Genomic DNA, 23,338 nt, shown 5'->3' on the forward strand with positions numbered 1-23,338 from the left:
CTGAAAACCTGAATCTATTTACAGAAATGAGATTTGGGTGCAGTACAATCCCTACGGTTTATCAATTCGCGCCAACTCAAGGGCTCCAACCAGATCCACTGCGATTCATGGATCGTGATAGCTAAATCGACCGCATACACGATAGAACCAGCGAAGGCTAAGAGTTAACTAGACAGAAATGCACACGGGAGAACTTCAGAAACCTAACATGGCGGACGACGGTGCTACGGCCGCTGGGAAGGGATGGGAAGGAGAGCAGAACCTGTGCAGCAGTCGGCGTGCCTCATACCGAAGACGACAACGCGGGGTCGGAGACCAGGATCATGGACTCCGCCTCATCCTCCGGCGGCACCGGTGCCGGGTTGGTTGGGGCTGGCATCGCAGGCCGGTGGCGCTGCCTCCCAGCCCAAACGGTGTCTATCCGTTGGTGGCGTAAGCGCCGGTCGTGCCCATCCAGGACGTACACATCGTTGCCCCCGTCCTGTTCACCAAACTGTGCCACCGAATGCTCTCCGCCCCGGGCCTGACCCATGGTAGTCCTCCCGTAGGCTGTAGCTGTGGCATGGCGGCGCCCGTGCACAAGCTCCAGGCGGCGGCCAGTCGCTCCGATGGTGATTAAGCAAGACAAGTGCACAGAGGTACCGCTTAGGCGGCGCGCCATGGGCGCGCCCCAACCGCTAGTACATCTTCAAATGTTGTAGCACACCAACACTGTCAGTAAACTATAAACTATGACAAGTACACCCTTTTTTAGGGAGATAAGTACACCTTTGCTTGACAGCTCCTACCATAAATTTCTTTTTGCAAATAGACCACGCGAAAATGAAGGGCCATCAACCTTTGACAACTGACACTACGATTTTTCTGAAAAAATACGCGCACTACTTGTAGTGGAAGTACAGTAACCAGAGCTGGTGTTGTTGCGGTATATTACAACTGGACAAGTCAAACCTACAATCACGTCAGAGCCTCTTACATTTCAAGCGACCCGTCAGCCAGTTTGTCTGGTGCGGGCGCGGGCTCCGGTGCCAGTTTGACGAAGCGTTTCCAGTACCAATGGCGTGACCAGACCGCACCCATGGCCTCTATGGGCACGCCCTTGGTCTCTGGAAGGAAGGCGATGATGAATGCCGTCATGACGACGACCCAAGCGGCGTTGTAGGCGAAGGAGCCATACTTGAAGCTGCATAGCATGGTGAGGAAGGACTGCGTCTGCACGAAGGTGAGCGTGAGCGAGATGGACTCACTCATGCTCTGCCCTGCGGACCTCACCTCGAGCGGGAAGATCTCACTGGGGATGATCCACTTGAGAGGCCCCCAGGAGATGCCGAACCCGGCCACGAAGAGGCACACCAGCGCCACCACGGCCACCGCGTAGGGCCTTGGCATCGCCTTCCCGCCGTTGGTGCCCAGCTCTGCGCCGAAGATCCATGTCATCCCCACCAGGCACACGAGCAGGATGCCGCCGCCCAACTTGAAGAGGAAGCGGCGGCCAAAGCGGTCGACAGAGAGCGTGGCCACGGAGATGGACGCCAGGCTGACGACGTCGGTGATGATGGAGCCGAGAATGGCCTTCTGGCTCGTGAACCCGATGGTGAAGAAGAGGAGCGGCGCGAAGAGCGTGACCACGATCATACCCGTCAGCTCGAAGAAGAGCGGGATGAAGATCGCCATGACCAGGTGGGGCCGGTACTCGCGCATCAGGATCCGTCGGAACGCGCCGGATTTGTGTCGGCCGCCCTCCTCCGCGGCGCGCATGATGTCCTTGAGCTCAACGTCGACGTCCGCGGTCGGGCCACGGATCCGGCGCAGCGAGTGGCGGGCCTCGTCGACCTTCCCGCGCAGCACCAGGCTGTTGGGCGAGTCCGGGATGAAGACGGCGCCGACGAGGATGACGACGGCCGGGATGATGCCAATGCCGAGGGAGAGGCGCCAGCCCCACCCTGGGATTGTGTTGGCGCGGTAGTTGACCAGGTCGGCCACGAACATACCCACGTTGAGGAAGAAGTGGAAGATGCTCGTGAACGCCCCGCGCCACCGCGCCGGCGCGATCTCCGCCAAGTACACAGGTGCGGACTGCAAGAATCTCACAATCATTATTTTACGATTGATGGACTGGATGGAGCAAGCACACGAGGTGGTACTCCCTCCCTTCCATAATGTAGTTTTACAGATATTTTTTAAAATCTAACCTAGCAAATGTTGACCAAGTTTATATATCTACGATGCAAGATATGTAAAATATGTAAATAAGTACATCTTATGATTAAATTACTATGTTTGGATTCTAGATAAATGTTTTTCTCCAAAAACTTAGTCAAAAGTTTGTGAGGTTGGACTTTGAAAAATTATATGCAAGGTGTTAATATGTTATGAAGGCGAAGGCAATATCAATTTGCTGACGGACGGCCTCACCTGGTTGGTGAAGCCAACAGCAAAACCGAGGAAGATGCGGCCGATGACGAGCATGTAGATGTTGACAGCGGCGCAGTTGAGGATGGCGCCGACCAAGAAGAACGAGGCGCCGATGAGCATGGAGTTCCTCCGGCCCACCTTCCTCGTGACGTGGCCGGCGACCAGGCAGGCGAAGACGCCGGCGAGGTAGAGCGAGGAGACGAAGGTGGTGAGCACCTGGCTGTCGAAGATGCAGTAGGCGTCCTGCTGCGCGCTATCCACCTTCTTGATGATCTCCGGGAAGAAGGCCTCCAGGAACGACCGCATCTGCGTCAACCCGCCTGAAATTAAATTTTTACCGCATGAGTAACTTGTTAGCCAGCCACTTGACCATCAAACTACGCAATAGCCCCAGCTCCATCAATCAATGTCCACACATTAATTTATAATACATCACCAATAGTTCAGCTTGTAACTTATAACTGGACAACGTCATATATATAACTCGTCGTCTCTCTCTGCTACAAATAAATAAAGATGAAAAACCTTCTGCCATGCCTCCATCAACTCGAAAGGTCCAAAGACAATCAAGACAGATATCCCATACCCATTCAACACGATGTATGACTCACAATCAAGTACAGTACTAGAAGAAGAACCTCGACTTTCGACTAGATGGCTCACAATCAACACGATGTACAGTATGACTCTCTCTCTCTCTCTCTTTTGCGGGTGGATGTATGACTCACAATCAAGTAGTAGTACTAAAAGTCAGCTGGACTGGATCTCAGTGAAAACAACTAGAAGAAGATCTTCCATGATTCGTTTTTGGCCGGATTCAAAGGAGTTAGCTCTCACAAAGCATATTACTTACTACAGTACTTGTCAGATACTCCGTCCGTAAAGAAATATAAGAGCGCTCTTATATTTCTTTACGGAGGGAGTAACATACTACGTAGCTGTTTCTAAACATGATCATATTCATTTCCTTGCTAAGCGTCTCGGCGAGAAGAGGAAGAACTAACCAACGGAGAAGAAGAAGTTCATCGCAGCGCTGGCTGACCTGTAATACTGATGTCGTAGCCGAAAATGAGCCCGCCGGAGGCCGCCATGAGGCAGCTCATCACCACCGTGAACGTGATCTCGCTGCTGTAGCCGGAGGCCACGCCGGCGCTGACGCCGGCGCCCACCGCCAGAGCTCCTCCCCCTCCTGGCATATTCAACGGCGTGCAGAGCTCGAGTTTGACCAAGAGGCGATTCTACCAGGCCGGGGCGGGAGACAGCTCAACGCAGCGCTAGTGTCAGTTGGATGAGTACTTGTAGATGTACTAGTAGCCACTGGCCACGGAGTCAACCATCCGTGCTTCGACTGACGGAAGAAGCACAGCAATCCATTTCCATTTTCTAATTCTCTGGGTTTTCATTGATCCAGCTAGCAGCCAACGTCGCCCATATTCATTTTCCTTCAACCAGACTGCATGTGATCAGTATAGAGTACATAGTCTGAAAATGATGCAATGACAGCACCCTAGCGCCAGTAATACTGCGTTGTCAATGTACCATTTTTATTTTATTCCTAAAATGTTAGCATAAGAAAACACTTTCAGCAACATGTACTTGCACATTCATTTTCAGTTGTTATTATTTATTCCTAAAATACAACAAATATTACCTTCCACATTATCATTTAAAAACTTGTACAACCAGTAAGGGTGAACTGAGCATAGCTCAAATGGTTAGCGTCCTTGTGGTGGAGCCAGCACACAAGGGTTGAAGTCCTAGACTTGACACTGGCTCTCGCATTATCCTGGATTTATTTTAGCCTTTCTGACGGTGCTCGTTCAATGCAAGGAGACACTTCCGCCCACTGTGAGACGCTTGTAGTGACTTCATCAATCTCAAGAGCAATGTATGTGCCGGCTCAACATCTCGAAGGTGCTCACAGATGTTGTGTCGAGTTTGCTACGACTGGAGAATTTGTTATAACTTATATTTTATTGATTAAATCGGTAACTTATGTTAAGCTGAAAAATACTAGGGGAACTCTCTGTCCTAAGAGAGTAATATATTGTAGATGGTGTTAATTATTATTTGTCCAGATAAGTTCATGTTTCATATCCTGCAAAGTCAAATCTTGCAATTCAACTTGCATGACCATATCAAACTTGCATGGTCAAATATATGGCCGGATAAGTTCATGTGAGAGTCGGGTTTGTTGGGAGATTGGGTGAAGATATTGTCTTGGCCTTGGATCTGTGACCGGCGATGGCGGCGGCTACAGGTGTCGTAAACCTTCTTGGAGGCTCGTTGTGTTGCCGCCGCACCCCTCCCACATAGATCCTGCTCCGGGGGAAACCCCAGATCATGTGTTATTGAAAGATTGCGATGCATTGATGTCGTTTCCCCATTCGAGGGCTTCGTCTTTGGAGGTGGGCATCGGCAAGTGACCAGGGGAAGGCGTTGGTGTTGGTGTCGAGGCTTTTGTGATAACGATGGCAGAGGCGAGCGAAGTCGAAGGTGTGGCAATGGTTGCAGTAGTCGGCTCTTCTTCGGCGTGTCCATGGGATTACCTCGGGTTGTTTTGTTGCGGTCAAGTTGAAGCTGCGGCAGCGGGGCCCTATGGTAACAGGTCGTCTGTTCAGTAATCTTTTGCGGCGCCAACCGTGCATAGTCTCCTTTCAGAGCCGGAGCTACACTGCCCTCCGTGCGGGTGGCCCGGAGCTACACTGCCCTCCGTGCGGGTGGCTTGGTCTGGCACGGGTCTTCTTGTGCTTCCACACGGCCTCTACAGTGAGGGTTGGGTCGAAGTTCGTCTTCGACAAAGTCGGAGTCGCTTGCTCGGTGATTAGGAGAGCAATGACTTGTTGGGGAGAACTGATGACGATGACACCGGAGTGTATCTTGATGAGGCCCTCTTTTTTTAGGTGTGTGTGATGACGATGACGCCAGAGTGTATTTTGATGAGGCCCTTTTTTGTTTAGGCGTGTGTGGCATATCATGTATGTGCCTCTCGGCGGTTTATGACAGTTTTTGTCCTGTTTTCCATTAATTAACTAAGCAACTCTCTTTTGCTTAACTAATAGATGAGGGAAATCTTTTGCCTTCATTTCAAGGGGAAAATTGCGTCCTCCGCTATCTTCACAAATCAACACAATTTGCACACTAAATAATCATAGATGAGCTGTACTGATGTCAGTTACGTTGACATTGTCACAAAGATTATGACGAGTAATACAGTATTTGATAGATAAGTTGATGTAGACACATCCCACATGTGATACATTATTTCCTCTACTTGTAAGCTCTACCGTATTTCTGGTACACCACATGCATCTTCTCTTTGAAAAGGGGGACTTGGTACACCAGCACATGACTAGCTACTGATTTGGTCTAGATAATGACAAGAAGACACATCTTGATGCCGTCATTGATTGCAGAGCACATAGAAATTTGAGATTCCACATTTCTGCATACTTTAAACTTCAGACTACCGCAGTGTTCTGTGGATGATTACTCTTGTACCGTGTGTTTGGGTATATTATACAGTAAGTACTCCCTTTGTCCCATAATATAAGAGCATTTTTGACACTAGTATAGAGTATATTACAAGGATAGTCAACTTAGAGTTTTGAAAGTGGGATAATCTCGAACAAGAGCCATCCACATCAACAGAGCGGCTATCTCGATCTTCAGTTGATGAGCACACATAATTTTGCCACATTTCTGGATAGTTTGAACTTCGGATAATCAGTGTCTTGTAGGTGATTACTCCGTATGTGTTTGGATATAGTATAATAGTAGAAGCATTGGCACGCTTTGTTGTGCCGTTGGGCTGCTACGGTGGTCTGTTGAAGTTAAGCTTTTGCTTCGCTTGCAAAATTACAACTATCTGAGCTGCTACCATTTATTTATTTTGGCAGCAGTTCCAGTAAAGAGAGAGGAACAGTTTTGAGAATAGAGTTCTTTTTGAACAAGATTCTGTTATATATTCTTGGTAAAGGAGAATAGATGCGAGCTAAGGAAAAGAAAAGATTATTGCTGCTAGAGATAGAAACTGGAAGAAAAGAACAAAGTGGACAATCATAGTAAACACTTACTCATTTATAAGTTTTAGTAGCAAATCCCTTTGATGCATCATGGAGAAATTGCAGATAATCCTCCATCTAGCACAATTACTCGTGTGCTTCGACAGGTCAACGCGCAAAATGGAGACAAATCCAGGCTTCACTTCATAACAGTTACCATCACCCTTCCATTTTATTTTATTCTGACAGATGTGAAGATAACATATTGTCATGAAGAACCAGAGAGATTAGCACTCTCGATGCCAACAATTCACCTGAGATGGTTGGTACACTATGCACATTGGTTGGGCATGTCAAGTGTGTCGAGGATGAGGTGGCGCTAGTTTCCTCCTCCATTTAGAAGAACAATATTGTCGTCAGTTTTGCTACCATATCAACAAAAGATTAAAATCCAATTGCCTTCTTTCTCTGCTTTCCTATGAAAAAAAAATCAGATTGTGGCACATATCACGAACTGGATCCAGTGTCAAGGCAGTGCAAATTACTGGACTAACATGAGTGCTTATGAGATTAAACAATGACTAAATATTAACATGCATGAATTGATTGCATCAAGAATTGTAAGCACCACAATGAGATGGAAATATCTTGATACAGTACCTGATGGCAAGCTCCAAAATTGGAGAATCAACTCAAACAAAAACACCAGCAGTACAAGGTGGAATACAAGTTGTCTGTGGAAACAGATTATACTTGCTACTAACCGTGTCTCCCTTGACATATTGAACAGAACGTTCTAATATCACCTACAAAGTGGCTGGAACCACGCCTCAACCAATCTGCACCACATGAAGTACATCCAATGGCCCAGATCTCACACTAGTTATGCCCCATCTTTACTTAATACTGATGGCGCAGCATAATTTTGAACGATGTTGAAATCATAACACCGCCAAGGATTCAGTTAGAGCATCGCACTTTAAATTTCTCACAAAGAAAACACATCTTGACAGTGTTGCACTGGATGAGCACCTGACATATGCAAAGCAACAAGACGAGCAGTAACATCAGCAGCACAGATGATTCAACAAGTCGAGGACAACGTTAATCAGGTTAGCTGTTCATGACCTACATGCCACCATCCACCCCTGTCAAGTATGATGCATAACGACTCGACAGTCTGACACAAAACGCAAAAAGAAGCCTACGACAAGGATCCTACCACTGACACTGGTACATATATGTTAGCCTTTCATTCATCCGTGGCAAACAGACTTGGCATATATATCCACAAAAGAAACCTTCGTCACAGCCGATAAAGGAAAATATCTCTCGTATTAAGAAAGCTCTGCTTCGGTTAGCAGTTATCACCCCCTGGGACGATGCGATTTCCCTGACTTCGTTGTCAGAATTAAGGCACTCGCTCAAGAGCTCAACATGGAAGGGCGGATCCTGAATAGATCTTTTGAGATCAGGATATCAGACCAAGTATGTCTGCGAGATCACTCAGGGCCGCAACCGCAGCCTTTGTCACACTCTCATCCCTGACAAATAAATACTCCCTCCGTCCCAAAATTCTTGTCTTAGATTTGTCTAAATACGGATGTATCAGGTCACGTTTTAGTATTAGATACATCGGTATCTAGACTAATCTAAGACAAGAATTTTGGGACGGAGGGAGTATAATGATAAGGGGAAAAACATAATACCCGTATAACGAAGAGAAAGCAGCGAGAACGATGTGCACCTGCTTGGGTCTTTGTAGACAGCTTCCGTGAACTGAAATAGATGGCTTGCATAAGGTAGCATCAGCTGAGCTTTTCCTTCATACCATGCAGTATACCGGAGTAAGCCTCAAATATTCCATGTCTCAGCTGGTTATGGTGAACAATCGTATCTTCGTTGCTTTGATCCAAAACAACGAGCTCAGCAGCTCCTTGAAGCACTGGCATGGTACATTGCAGGTATTTCTCGACATTCTCACCAATAGCAAGAGCAATGTCTCCAAAGCATGAGAAAATTGGAGGTCAGACAGACCGGTGAAGCATTGAACTTGCAAGATCCTTGAAAAGAACAGTCATAATGCAATCACAGAAAGGCTGCATTTTGTCTTCAATGGCACGGCAAATATCACCCATCACCCATACAGAAATGGAGCATATTTGGTATTCTTCCTTATTCTGCAAGCCTGCTTCACGAATGCCATAAGCAACTTGACAAATGGCAAGTATTGCTTTTTCATGTACAGTAGAACTGGGGCAAGCAAAGACACAGGGAAACAGAAACATCAATTGATCAGCAGTCTGGGAAATCACGGACATCACATCAGAGTTGCTCAGTTTCTGGATGATGACCTGCAGTACACCACACAACAAAGCCTGTAGATCACTCTGCTTCTCCCTGTCACCAGGCGAGAGTATTTGGAGTTAAAAATTTCAGGTTCAGTCTTTTCATGATCCCCTGACATAGCTGGCCTATAATGTTTGAAGTTTCAGCTATGTTGCTAACTCTCATAACCTCATTTGACACTTCAAAAGCAGACGTGTGGAGGCTCAAATGGGTAGTACCAGCACGATCTGAAGCACAAAGGAGCACAGCGATGACATTAGGAAGATAGGGTGTAAGCAGAGATGAGCTTGACTCAGCATCTTCATAACCTTGGACAAAACAACATATGGCTCCACAGACATTCTTGGCCACATTTGAAACATCTTACTACTCTCCAGAAACAGTCATGATAAGAGGGAGGTTTGCATTTGTTATAACTGGAGTTCCACTGGCTGGAGAATGCAAAAGCTCAAACATCCACCGCAGAGTCCACGCGGTGGAGACTTTTACCTGGTTGTTTAGATCTTTCATTGAGTTGACCAAGAAATCAAGTCTAGCGTGCACCAGGGGGGTAAGCTTCTCAACAGAGGGACCTTCAAGGATAGAGCTAAATGTAAAAGTAGCTGCCTCGCGACAATGCCAATCCAGGTTTGTGATGTTAACCTTAACAAATGGCATCACAAGAGGGACAATTGCATCACCAACAGTTCTAGCGATGAGGCCAAGGCACTTTGCACCAATCATGGAAATGTTCCGCACATTGTCAGCATGCTCATGATAACCCTCTTCATTCAACAGAGTTTCGAGCAGCATTGGAACAAGTAAAGGGATGGCCTTTTCAATGGAGCATTAAAATTACACTAGAGTTCGCATCATCAGATACCTCGTACTCTTCTTGGAGTTTAAACTCTTAATCACAACTCCAGAACTCAATAGCTTGAACTGCAACTGATTCCTCATCTCCTTTGACAGTGCTCGCAGTTCAAAAGCTGTATGCCTGATCTCCACATCTTAAGATACAACAGTATCACAAATTACTTTCACTATATAGCTCCTCTCCATAACGTTTGCAAAGTTGCTTTCAGCAAAATCAAGAGTGTTATATAGAACTTTAACTGCTGCAAAGACAGACTTCAACACTTAGCTCTGCCTGGTTCACTTCACTGAACAACAGCAGGCACCTGATCCTGCTCCAAGTGCTCAGGAGGAAACTCCTCGCAGACATACCCCAGCACCTCTAGTGTTCCTTGCTGCACTGCAGCAGATGCGCCGTGCTGTGCCATGTTGCCCAGTAATTTGGCAATGAGGTCTCAATGGATGCAACCTTTGAAATGACTTGTGATGAGGCCTGCCTCGCATGAGGCATTAAAAATTCTAGTGTTCTCAACAATGACTCCTTAATCTTTGACTTTGACAGATGGATCCAGGGTGACCCTCTGTTGAATCAGCAGCTCTTTCTTTGCAGAATCCGTTGTGTCCAACGAATTCTTAAGCATAATACCAGCAACCGTTCTAGACTCTGGTGGCCTTTCATCACTTGACATCTCTACTGATAGGGAGAGGAGAAAGTTGGGAAGATTCTGCTCCTGGAACAGCTTCAGATCGCCTTCCGCTACCGAACTAAGATTGCCGTCCATAGATTGGGCAGCTAGCAGAATCTGAGCTCTATCAGTAGTTGTAGTAACTGTGCAATCAAACATCAAGCAACATTCCTAAGGGCATCCATTAACTGAGCAGAATATGAGTTAGCAAGCAAAGTTCAGAAACAAAAATAATTGCCCACAAATAAATAAATAAAGGGCATCCGTGAGCACTCCTAAGGGCTAGTTTGACCTAGCTTAGTCTTAAAATGTATGTGACTTCATCTGGATTAAGCTCACCATTAATAAGATTAACCCTACTAGGTTGTGGAAGTGCTACTTGTACTCGCTGTGCTTTCTCCAGTTCTCTTATCAATCAAACTCTCCTCATCTTATCTTATATATATACCTAAGAGAGTTATCCCCACTAACTTATTTATCTTAACATGCAAGCATGCCACATCACCATACAATTATGAATGGGATAATGCCCACCTCAACATGCCACCATGCATGAGAAAAAAAAAACCACCACATTCTACAATGCATGGGGAATTTTTTTCCATTCTATTATTCTATTTATATTCAATAAATATTTTACAACTATACATAATCAAATATAACAAGTCGTATGTATTTTTAATTTTGGTTCACATGTTATTAATCTATAAACATTTATATTCCACACAGTTAAATCTCATTGAAATATATTGCAACCGACTCCCGCAGCAACGCGCGGGGTATCATCTAGTTTATTCAATTTACCAACAGAAGTAGCGCCCCTGTCACTACAACAAAAAATTATAACCACAAAAACAAACCAAAAACAGGGTAGCTCAAGATATATCACCAGAAGTGCTAGTTTCCTGTCACTACAATAAAATATAGCATAGATTTTACTACCGAAAACAGGGTACAACATAAACTCTTCTGCTGACATAAGAAAGTTAGCCAAGTCCAGCAAGACAGGTAGGGAAGCTATGGATCAGCTGCTGCAGAAGGACCATCGCCACCTTGATGAGCTTCAGTTTGTGCCCTTTTTTGTTTGTCGCCGTTCAGCGCATGACAAGGATCAAGCATACAAGCTTTCATCTCACTAACTTCTGAAGATAAGACTGAGAAGAGAACTTCCATTGTGTAAAGTCGTTTCTCAATTGCCTCGAATCCTTTCACAACTTTCTCGTGCAACCCCTCTATCAGTTTTGAAAGTTGAGCATTGCTGGCAACTGTTGAATCAGGATTAACTGGTTCAGGATTAACTGGTTGCGGTAGCTGATGAGAATAGGACATGGGCTGCTGGTGCTGCACCTCTATAACTTCATGCTCAGCTGAGGCAGCACGTTGTTCACGATTCAAGCTTGCAAGGTGCAGGGAGTACTTCTTGAGGCAGCATTTGGTATCAATGTTTGTAAGGTCACACTTCAGATGGCGAAGAAGACAAAATATAAGAGGTGCATATGGCAGTGCATGATTTACAGTGTCAATGGCCTCACACATCTCACTGAGGAGGAAATGAGCAATGTCAAACTGCTTTCCGTGGTAAATGGCATAGGCAAGCTTGAGAAGCATGGTGGTGCATCCACCTCGATTTCCTGATTTAGGAAAAATTGTATGTCGATTTATCCTTTGGATGAGATCAACTTCAGTTTTAAGATCTCTAACTAGACCAATGTCGGGATTAGGTACTCGAAAGAGAGAATAAACATCAAAATCATCCCATGTGTGCAAAACAAGGCTGTCAGCTCTAGGCTCAATTAGCAAGGCCTTTTCAAGATCTTCCTTGGTAGCAAAACAATGCTGTGAGCCTATCATGAAATGCATTTCCCTGCGATCAGGATCAACGTAAAGGGTGCCATAAAACTGTCTCACGACCTCTTCATTCCAAACCCAAGATGAATTGTTGCTGGTTAGACCTTTGAGACCAAGATCCTCATACTTAGTGGACAAATCAAAAGGGCATGTTTCAGCATCAGCTATATCTGGCCACTCCACAAATCTATGCTTAAACACTTTCTTCTCATGACAGAACTGATCATATAGCTCTTTCTGTCTGTTGTCCCAGAAATTGCAGTCAGGAGAGGTAGATCTAGCAGCAACATAAGGGTTACGTTGCTTCTGCCTCTTAAGTTCAGGATACCTCAAATGGCCCGATGTCCTCCTCTTCCTCAGCTCCTTCCTTTCCCTATCCATGGCTTTATGCCTGTAAGTGTGAAAAAAATGCCAAGACTAAGTACTCCAGGTAACAGTTACTCACTAGATGGCATAACTTTGGAGCTATTGCACAGTAATTTGCCCTTACGAATTCAGCATTTATTTATGTACATCAAATCAAATATCATCTAGATGATGTGTATAGGATGAGGCACGGAGCAATTGTCAGCATTGGATGCTAGATGGTTGACAAGAGGTTAGTCATCTCATGACAGAAGTCGCAACTGGGAGCAACTAACAAAAAGGACCAAAACAGGGCATCGATGTAAGAGACTGTAGTTGTGTGTCAGCACAAGAAAATAGAGATGCCAGTCAAGTGAAAAACAGGAATTTCGCTTGGATTTCAACTTCTATTAAACCAGGACATCATACATTGTTCTTAGGGGGAACAATTTCCAATCAGGAACAAATGCAGACTGGAAAACCCTTGTCTTCAGAAGGGGATTTGAGTCCCCCTACCCTAAACCTAGGCCATGGTCAAGATGGAAGAGAGAAATATGGAGAAGGGGGCAGGGATGTACCAACCAGAGAGAACGTTGGCGACGGCTCGACCTTGGAGTGGCGACCAGAAACTCCAACACGAGGGTATGAAGCCGCAGCCTTCGTACTAGCAGCAGCTAGGGTTTGAGAACGGAGACCCACCAAAGTCTTGCGCGGACGAGACGAGCGACGAGGGAGGCGCGGCGCGGCGCGGAATTCCTGCGGCGAAGCTCCGGCCTCACCCCAGGGGAGGGTTCGCGGCGGCGCGCAGCATAGGTGGCCCAGACTCGGAGAGGAGGCGGCGGCGGCGGCGATCTCAGAGCATCTCCAATTTCCAGCAGATCTCTCCTAACAAAAAAAAAAAACTAGCACTCCTCGGTCCCAAAATAAGTGTCGTGAAAAGTTGCTCCCCTCACCTACTTTCCGTCTGTTATTAGCCTTCTTTGATTCATAGGAATTTAGTAGAAATCATAAAGGATAGAAACTTTACAAAAATAATTTCTTTGAAGCCCTTTGATTTGTAAGAAAGGATTTATATTCCTATGTAGAATATGATTTAATCCTTCACATTTCAAAGTAAAAATAGCATTAACCTAGACTTAATGAAAAAACTCATATCCTATGCATCAAATGTCATATCTTTCTTCATCCTATGATTTTTCTATTCTTAACTAGTACTATCCTATGAACCAAAGAAGACCTATTGAGGGCCTCTTTGATTCATAGAATAGGGAAATCATATGAATAAAAAAGTTATAAAAAATGAGATAACATGTATCTCAAATTCTATGTGCAAGAATAGAAAAGGAGATGTCTTTTGATTCACATCATAGAATTTTTTTCCATTGAGTCTAGACTAATGTTTATTTTCATATGAAATGTGGAGGATAGGAAAAATTTCTCCAAAAAAATAGGATTCCATTCATACATATTAAAGGGCTCTAAAGAAATTTTTCCTATAAAAATCCTATCCTATGGAATTTCTACAAAATTCCTTCTCAAACCAAAGGAGGCCTGATTTTTTTCTCTCCGCACCCTCTGTTTTTGTATTTATTATTTTTTATAATCTCAACCCATGCCGCACAAAAACGACATACATAGAGTTACTTGAAATAATTTAACTCAAATTGACACTTTTATTTCTTTGTTCTACTCATTTGCTCAAAACAAAAAATAATATTGTCGACGTAATAAAAAAATAGGATTCCCGCGAACCAACCTATGATTGGATGGTTAGAGGGACAATGGTATCCCCAGCCCATCAGGGTTCAAGTCCTGGTGCTCGCATTATTTCTGGATTTATTTCAGGATTTCCGGTGTTACACTTTCAGTGAGAGGAGACGATTGATACGTCTCCAACGTATCTATAAATTATGAAGTATTCATGTTGTTATTTTATCATTCTTGGGTGTTTTACAATCATTTTATAGCAACTTTATATCATTTTTTGGGACTAACCTATTGATCCAGTGCCCAATGCCAGTTGTTGTTTATTTCTTGTTTTTTACATCGCAGGAAATCAATATCAAACAGAGTCCAAACACCACGAAACTTTACGGAAATTTTTTTGGACCAGAAGGAACCCAATGGGCCAGAGCTGCACCTGGGGGGTGCCCCGAGGGGGGCACAACCCACCAGGGCGCTCCAGGGGCCCCTGGCGCACCCATGTGGGTTGTGCCCACCTCGGTGGTCTCCCGCACCCCCTCTTTGCACTATAAATTTTCAAATATTCCGAAACCCTTCGGGGTTAACCTAGATTAGAAGTTCCGCCGCCGCAAGGCTCCGTAGCCACCGAAAACCAATCTAGACCCGTTCCGGCACCCCGTCGAAGGGGGGAATCATCTCCGGTGGCCATCTTCATCATCCGGCGGCCACCACGATGAGGAGGGAGTAGTCCACCCTCGGGGCTGAGGGTTTGTACCAGTATCTATGTGATTAATCTCTCCCTCTCGTGATCTATATCATGGGCTTTGTTAATATAGTCGGATCATATGATGTTTCTCCCCTCTATAATCTTGTTGTGATGAACTGAATCTTTACCCTTTGAAGTTTTATCTTATCGGATTGAATATTCAGAGATGAGAACACATGATAGATGTCTTGCGGTATGAATACTTGAGGTGACAATTGGGGTATCTTATTAATTCACTTGATATATGTTATGGCATTCAACTCGCAGATTCCCGCGGTGATATTGGGGTAATCTACGCATAGGGGTTGATGCACATTTTTTTATCTTTTCTCCGACAGAAACTTTGGGGTCTCTTTATAGTTCCTTGTGTGGATTGAGTATTATGAATATGAATATGCTTTGGTGTTATTCTAGTACGAACTCTTGAATAGATCGAACATAAAGAATAGCTTTGAGGGGGTTTCGTACCCTACAAACAATTCCTATCTTTTGTTATCCGCTAATAGGAACTCGGGAGTGATTCTTTATTGTACTTTGAGGGATAATCATATGATCCAACTATGTTAGCACTATTGAGAAATTGCACTGGCGAAAGTACGGACCCTAGGCCTCATTTTTAAGCATTGCAACACCGTTTTTGTGCCCGTTTACTATTAGTTACCTTGTTGTTTTTATAATTTCAGATTACAAAACCCGATATCTACTATCCATATTACACTTTTATCACCATCTCTTCGCTGAACTAGTGCACCTATACAATTTGCCATTGTATTGGGTGTGTTGGGGACACAGAGACTTCTTATATTTGGTTGCAGGGTCATTTGAGGGAGACCATCTTCATCCTACACCTCTCACGGATTGATAAACCTTAGGTCATCCACTTGAGAGAAAATTGCTACTGTCCTACAAAAGTATGCGCTTGGAGGCCCAACACGTGTCTACAAGAATAAAGTTGCGTAGTAGACATCAAGCTTTTTTCTGGCGTCGTTGCTGGGGAGGTGGGTGCTTGAAGGTATATCTTTAGATCTTGGAATCGAATCTATTAGTTTCTTGTTTGTCACTAGTTTGGTTTATAAAAATAAAACTACAAAAAAATGGAATTTAGGTTGCATCCTATTATTGATCATCTTTATAATATCTTTCTTGAAAATGACGGTTCGGAAAGTTGTGCTCAATTGTTAGAAGAAGAAGTCAATAAAATGCTTGGCACAAAAATATTTGAATGATGAGCATGACTGCAATGTTGTTAGTATGAATTCTTTGAATATCCAAAATGCTAATGATGATTGCACAAGTCATGAAAAAAATGTTTCTTATAAGCATGTCACTTTTTGCGGAGTGAATTGGGAGTGTCTTTGCACACCAAAAAGGGAAGATAGATTTTGTAAGAAGCATAAATATTTAGAAACGAAAAGGTTGCAAGAGAGGCTAGATGATTGTGCTGAAAGATGTAATTTTTTCGCCACCCTTGTGAACTTTGCAATGAATGTGGTCATTTAAATCTCCAATGCAAATTATTTCATAATCAAATCGTGTCCAAAATTGTGATAACTTGATTACCCTTGAGCATCATAAAGAGCTTAGTCTTCTTTTGGGGTATGAATAAATGAAACGTATAACTAAGGGTTTTCCAAATCCCAAGAGATTTCTTGGTTTTGATCTAGAAGAAATTTATATGTTTTGTGCGGTAAATTGCATTGAGAATCCTTATATTTTCAACTATCTAAAGTCAAGAGAACAAATAGAATATGAATAGAGTACTAATGAAAGGGAAAATATTTCCCAAAACCCTCCTAGTGTTTATTATGATGAATCAGGTAACGAGGAGGAGCTTCCTATCCAACCAATCTCATCAATAAGAAGCTTGAAAAGATTAATTGAACCCACACATGATGTGGTGAAGAAGAAGAAAAGAAGAAAGAAAAGAGGTAAAAAGGTATCTCTCCCAAATAATGTTGCTCATATTATTGTTGTGCCTCATGAAAATGAATCAAAGATAATTGTGGAAGATGATGCACTTGATGATGATTTTCTTATGCCTATTGCTTGTTGTGATGATTATGATTAGGAAGCTAATGATACTTATTATAATATTGGAAATCTTTTTGGCACCAACTTGGGAAATTATGATGATAGCATTTGTTACACCGTTGGTGAAGGAAATATGCCCTAGAGGCAATAATAAAGTTATTATTTATTTCCTTATTTCATGATAAATGTTTATTATTCATGCTAGAATTGTATTAACCGGAAACATAATACATGTGTGAATACATAGACAAACATAGTGTCACTAGTATGCCTCTACTTGACTAGCTCGTTAATCAAAGATGGTTAAGTTTCCTAACCATAGACATGAGTTGTCATTTGATTAACGGGATCACATAATTAGGAGAATGATGTGATTGACTTGACCCATTTCGTTAGCTTAGCACTTGATCGTTTAGTATGTTGCTATTGCTTTCTTCATGACTTATACATGTTCCTATGACTATGAGATTATGCAACTCCTGTTTACCGGAGGAACACTTTGTGTGCTACCAAACGTCACAACGTAACTAGGTGATTATAAAGGTGCTCTATAGGTGTCTACGAAGGTACTTGTTGGGTTGGCGTATTTCGAGATTAGGATTTGTCACTCCGATTGTCGGAGAGGTATCTCTGGGCCCACTCGGTAATGCACATCACTATAAGCCTTGCAAGCATTGTAACTAATGAGTTAGTTACAGGATGATTTGTTACGGAAGGAGTAAAGAGATTTGCCAGTAACGAGATTGAACTAGGTATTGAGATACCGACGATCAAATCTCGGGCAAGTAACATACCGATGACAAAGGGAACAACGTATGTTGTTATGCGGTTTGACCGATAAAGATCTTCGTAGAATATGTGGGAGCCAATATGAGCATCCAAGTTCCGCTATTGGTTATTGGCCGGAGACATGTCTTGGTCATGTCTACATAGTTCTCGAATCCGTAGGGTCCGCACGCTTAAAGTTTCGGTGACGATTGTATTATGAGTTTATGTGATTTGATGTACCGCAGGTAGTTCGGAGTCCCGGGTGAGATCGGGGACATGACGAGGAGTCTCGAAATGGTCGAGATGTAAAGAACGATATATTGGACGACTATATTCGGACATCGGAAAGGTTCCGAGTGATTCGGGTATTTTCGAAGTACCAGGGAGTTACGGGAATTCATCGGGAGAAGTATTGGGCCTTATTGGGCCATACAGGAATAGAGAAGAGAGGCCAAAAGGAAGGAGGCGCGCGCCCCCCTCTGGTCCGAATTGGACAAGGGGTGCAGCCCCCTTTTCCTTCTCCCTCTCCCCCTCTTTCCTTCTCTCCTACTCCGGAAAGGAAAGGGGAATCCTACTAGGACTTGGGAGTCCTAGTAGGACTCCCCACACTTGGCGCGCCCCCTCTAGGGCCGGCCTCTCCCTCCCTCCTTTATATACGGGGGCAGGGGCACCTCTAGACACACAAGTTGACCTGTTGATCTCTCCCAGCCGTGTGCGGTACCCCCTCCACCATAATCCACCTCAATAATATCGTAGCGGTGCTTAGGCGAAGCCCTGCATCGGTAGAACATCATCATCGTCACCACGCCGTCGTGTTGACAGAACTCTCCCTCAAAGCTCGGCTGGATCAGAGTTTGAGGGACGTCATCGAGCTGAACGTGTGCTGAACTCGGAGGTGCCGTACGTTCGGTACTTGATCGGTCGGATCGTGAAGACGTATGACTACATCAACCGCGTTGTGCAAAAGTTTCCGCTTTCGGTCTATGAGGGTACGTGGACACACTATCCCCTCTTGTTGCTATGCATCACCATGATCCTGCGTGTGCGTAGGGATTTTTTTTGAAATTACTACGTTCCCCAATAGTGGCATCCGAGCCTGGTTTTATGCGTAGATGTTATATGCACGAGTAGACACATAAGTGAGTTGTGGGGGATATAAGTCATACTGCTTACCAACATGTCATACTATGGTTCGGCGGTATTGTTGGATGAAGCGGCCCAGACTGACATTACGCGCACGCTTACGCGAGACTGGTTCTACCGACGTGCTTTGCACACAGGTGGCTGGCGGGTGTCAGTTTCTCCAATTTTAGTTGAACCAAGTGTGGCGACACCCGGTCCTTGAGAAGGTTAAAACAACACTAACTTGACAAACTATCGTTGTGGTTTTGATGCGTAGGTAAGAACGGTTCTTGCTCAGCCCATAGCAGCCACGTAAAACTTGCAACAACAAAGTAGATGACGTCTAACTTGTTTTTGCAGGGGATGTTGTGATGTGATATGGTCAAGGCATGATGCTATATTGTATGAGATGATCATGTTTTCTAACCGAGTTATCGGCAACTGGCAGGAGCCATATGGTTGTTGCTTTATTGTATGCAATGCAATCGCTCTGTAATGCTTTACTTTATCACTAAGCGGTAGCGATAGTCGTAGAAGCATAAGTTGGAGAGACGACAACGATGCTATGATGGAGATCAAAGTGTCGCGCCGGTGACAATGGTGATCATGACGGTGCTTCAAAGATGAAGATCACAAGCACAAGATGATGATGGCCATATCATATCACTTATATTGATTGCATGTGATGTTTATCTATTATGCATCTTATCTTGCTTTGATTGACAGTAGCATTATAAGATGATCTCTCACTAAATTATCAAGGTATAAGTGTTCTCCCTGAGTATGCACCATTGTGAAAGTTCTTCGTGCTGAGACACCACGTGATGATCGGGTGTGATAGGCTCTACGTTCAAATACAACGGGTGCAAAACAGTTGCAGACGCGGAATACTCAGATTAAACTTGACGAGCCTAGCATATGCAGATGTGGCCTCAGAACACTGGAGACCGAAAGGTCGAGCGTGAATCATATAGTAGATATGATCAACATAGTGATGTTCACCATTGAAAACTACTCCATCTCACGTGATGATCAGACATGGTTTAGTTGATTTGGATCACGTGATCATTTAGATGACTAGAGGATGTCTATCTAAGTGGGAGTTCTTAAGTAATATGATTAATTGAACTTTAATTTATCATGAACTTAGTCCTGATAGTATTATCATATCTATGTTGTAGAACAATAGCTCGCGTTTAGCTCCCCTGTTTTATTTTTGATATGTTCCTAGAGAAAAATAAGTTAAAAGATGTTAGTAGCAATGATGCGGATTGGATCTGTGATCTGAGAATTATCCTCATTGCTGCACAGAAGAATTATGTCCTTGATGCACCGCTAGGTGACAGACCTATTGCAGGAGCAGATGCAGACGTTATGAACGTTTGGCTAGCTCAATATGATGACTACTTGATAGTTTAGTGCACCATGCTTAATGGCTTAGAATCAGGGCTTCAAAAATGTTTTGAACGCCACGGAGCATACAAGATATTCCAAGAGTTGAAATTAGTATTTCATACTCATGCTCGTGTCGAGAGATAGGAGACCTCTGACATTACTTTGCCTACAAGATGGAGGAGAATAGTTCAACCAGTAAGCATGTGCTCAGATTGTCTGAGTACTACAATTGCTTGAATCAAGTGGGAGTTAATCTTCCAGATAAAATAGTGATTGACATAATTCTCTAGTCACCATCACCAAGTTAGTAGAACTTTGTGATGAACTATAGTATGCAAGGGATGACGAAAACGATTCCTGAGCTTTTCATGATGATGAAATCGATGAAGGTAGAAACCAAGAAAAGGATCAAGTGTTTATGGTTGATAAGACCACTAGTTTCAAGAAAAGGGCAAAGGGAAGAAGGGGAACTTCAAGAAGAACGGCAATCAAGTTGCTACTCATGAGAAGAAGCCCAAGTCTAGACCTAAGCCTGAGACTAAGTGCTTCTACTACAAAGGAAATGGTCACTGGAAGTGGAACTACCCTAGATACTTGCCGGATAAGAAGGATGGCAAAGTAAACAAAGGTATATTGGATATACATGTTATTGATGTGTACTTTACTAGTGTTTATAGCAACCCCTCGGTATTTGATACTAGTTCAGTTGCTAAGAGTAGTAACTTGAAACAGGAGTTGCAGAATAAACAAAGACTAGTTGAGGGTGAAGTGATGATGTGTGTTGGAAGTGGTTCCAAGATTGATATGATCATCATCGCACACTCCCTATACTTTCGGGATTAGTGTTGAACCTAAATAAGTGTTATTTGGTGTTTGCATTGAGCATGAATATGATTTGATCATGTTTATTGCAATACGGTTATTCATTTAAGTTAGAGAATAATTGTTGTTCTGTTTACATGAATAAAACCTTCTATGGTCATACACCCAATGAAATGGTTTGTTGGATCTCGATCGTAGTGATACACATGTTCATAATATTGAAGCCAAAAGATGCAAAGTTAATAATGATAGTGCAACTTATTTGTGGCACTGCCGTTTAAGTCATATTGGTGTAAAGCGCATGAAGAAAATCCATGCTGATGGACTTTTGGAATCACTTGATTATGAATCGGTTGATGCTTGCGAACCATGCCTCATGGGCAAGATGACTAAGACTCCATTCTCCGGAACAATGGAGCAAGCAACAGACTTGTTGGAAATAATACATACTGATGTATGCAGTCCGATGAGTGTTGAGGTTCGCGGCAGGTATCGTTATTTTCTGACCTTCACAGATGATTTGAGTAAGATATGGGTATATCTTCTTGATGAAACATAAATCTGAAACATTTGAAAAGTTCAAATAATTTCAGAGTGAAGTGGAAAAATCATCGTAACAAGAAAATAAAGTTCCTATGATCAGATCATGGAGGAGAATATTTGAGTCACGACTTTGGTCTTCATTTGAAACAATGCGGAATAGTTTCGCAACTCACGCCACCTGGAACACCACAGCGTAATGGTGTGTCCGAACATCGTAACCATACTATATTAGATATGGTGCAATCTATGATGTCTCTTACCGATTTACCACTATCGTTTTAGGGTTATGTATTAGAGACAGCTGCATTCACGTTAAATAGGGCACCATCTAAATCCGTTGAGACAACGCCATGTGAACTGTGGTTTGGCAAGAAACTAAAGTAGTCGTTTCTTAAAGTTTGGGGTTGCGATGCTTATGTGAAAAAGTTTCATCCTGATAAGCTCAAACCCAGATCGGAAAAATGTATCTTCATAGGATACCCAAAGGAGACAGTTGGGTACACCTTCTATCATAGACCCGAAGGCAAGGCATTTGTTGCTAAGAATGGATCCTTTCTAGAGAAGGAGTTTCTCTCGAAAGAAGTGAGTGGGAGGAAAGTAGAACTTGATAAGGTAATTGTACCTTCTCCCGAATTGGAAAGTAGTTCATCACTGAAATCAGTTCCAGTGATGCTTACACCAATTAGTGAGGAAGATGATGATCATGAAAGCTTCGGATCAAGTTACTACCGAACCTCGTAGGTCAACCAGAGTATGTTACACACTAGAGTGGTACGGTAATCCTATTCTGGAGTTCATGTTACTTGACCATGACAAACCTGCGAACTATGAGGAAGCGATGATGACCCAGATTCCGTGAAATGGCTTGAGGCCATGAAATGTGAGATGGGATCCATGTATGAGAACAAAGTGTGGACTTTGGTTGACTTGCCCGATGATCAGCAAGCCATAGAAAATAAATGGATCTTCAAGAGGAACACGGACACTGATAGTAGTGTTACTATCTACAAAGCTAGACTTGTTGAAAAAGGTTTTGACAAAGTTCAAGGTGTTGACTACGATGAGATTTTCTCACTCGTAGCGATGCTTAAGTCTGTCCGAATCATGTTAGCAAATTGCCACATTTTGTGAAATCTGGCAAATGGATGTCAGTTAAAACACATGTTTAGGGTTTTTGCGTGGGTGGTTGACATCCAGCCTCACATCTCAATATATATATAGATGATCATAATTACAGTTACATACATATACAAATACGTGTACAAGGACAATATACTAGACCCTACTTTACATGCCCCATCAATCTGAACTACATACGATTCAGATTGGTCCTAAAACGGTCTAGCATCTGTCTAGTAGAGGGTTTAGTAAATACATCCGCTAACTGATCATCTGTAGAAATAAACCTGACTTCCAGTTCACAAGCAGCTACTCGTTCTCTCACAAAGTGGAAATAAATCTCAATGTGTTTAGTCCGAGCATGAAACACTGGATTCGCCGTCAGGTAAGTTGCCCCTAAGTTTTCACACCACAATATAGGAGTGCGCTGCCGTGGGACTCCAAGTTCTGTGAGAACTGATCCTATCCAAATGGCTTCAGCCGCGCCATTGGCCAATGCCTTATACTCTGCCTCGGTGCTTGATCTCGAGACTGTGGGTTGCTTCTTCGAGCTCCAAGATACAAGGTTAGGTCCAACAAATATGGCAAAACCACCAGTGGAGCGCCTA

General features: G+C 43.6%; 2 protein-coding genes and 1 pseudogene across 4 annotated transcripts; all 3 read right to left on the reverse strand.

Moving 5' to 3' along the window:
* Positions 1–712: 712 nt before the first annotated feature.
* LOC125546406 (sugar transport protein MST1) lies at positions 713–7,612 on the reverse strand. 3 transcript variants are annotated; one of them, XM_087546715.1, is made up of 6 exons: positions 7,080–7,606; positions 6,734–6,895; positions 6,492–6,661; positions 3,458–3,857; positions 2,416–2,735; positions 713–2,076 (listed from the first exon to the last, which is right to left on the reverse strand). In XM_087546715.1, the coding sequence occupies exons 4-6, from the start codon at positions 3,609–3,611 to the stop codon at positions 973–975; spliced, it is 1,578 nt and encodes a 525-aa protein (XP_087402841.1). In that variant the 5' UTR covers positions 3,612–3,857; positions 6,492–6,661; positions 6,734–6,895; positions 7,080–7,606; the 3' UTR covers positions 713–972. The 3 variants fall into 3 exon arrangements, with proteins under 3 accessions (XP_087402841.1, XP_087402833.1, XP_087402844.1); XM_087546707.1 differs by having other exon boundaries at positions 3,458–3,868; positions 6,492–6,895; XM_087546718.1 differs by lacking the exon at positions 3,458–3,857 and having other exon boundaries at positions 6,492–6,895; positions 7,080–7,612.
* A 448-nt stretch (positions 7,613–8,060) lies between these two features.
* On the reverse strand, positions 8,061–10,875 carry LOC125531287 (importin subunit beta-1 pseudogene; annotated as a pseudogene).
* Positions 10,876–11,017: 142 nt separating this feature from the next.
* Positions 11,018–13,389, reverse strand: LOC147989985 (uncharacterized). The gene is made up of 2 exons (XM_087546729.1): positions 13,060–13,389; positions 11,018–12,527 (listed from the first exon to the last, which is right to left on the reverse strand). Exon 2 carries the CDS (start codon positions 12,515–12,517, stop codon positions 11,306–11,308), a length of 1,212 nt encoding a protein of 403 aa, XP_087402855.1. The 5' UTR covers positions 12,518–12,527; positions 13,060–13,389; the 3' UTR covers positions 11,018–11,305.
* Between the last annotated feature and the right edge of the window lie 9,949 nt (positions 13,390–23,338).

This window comes from Triticum urartu, chromosome 1A (assembly GCF_056163025.1).
Source record: "Triticum urartu cultivar PI428250 chromosome 1A, HENAU_Tu73, whole genome shotgun sequence".
Lineage (NCBI taxonomy): Eukaryota > Viridiplantae > Streptophyta > Magnoliopsida > Poales > Poaceae > Triticum > Triticum urartu.

What these genes read in the sequence shown, in the direction of transcription:
- LOC125546406 (XM_087546715.1), bottom strand. Translation starts at nt 3,611, where the DNA reads ATGCCAGGAGGGGGAGGAGCTCTGGCGGTGGGCGCCGGCGTCAGCGCC. An exon ending in CTACGACATCAGTATTACAG is followed by an intron (nt 2,736 to 3,457) that starts GTCAGCCAGCGC and finishes ATTTAATTTCAG; the next exon opens with GCGGGTTGACGCAGATGCGG. An exon ending in CTGTTGGCTTCACCAACCAG is followed by an intron (nt 2,077 to 2,415) that starts GTGAGGCCGTCC and finishes AGATTCTTGCAG; the next exon opens with TCCGCACCTGTGTACTTGGC.
- LOC147989985 (XM_087546729.1), bottom strand. Translation starts at nt 12,517, where the DNA reads ATGGATAGGGAAAGGAAGGAGCTGAGGAAGAGGAGGACATCGGGCCAT.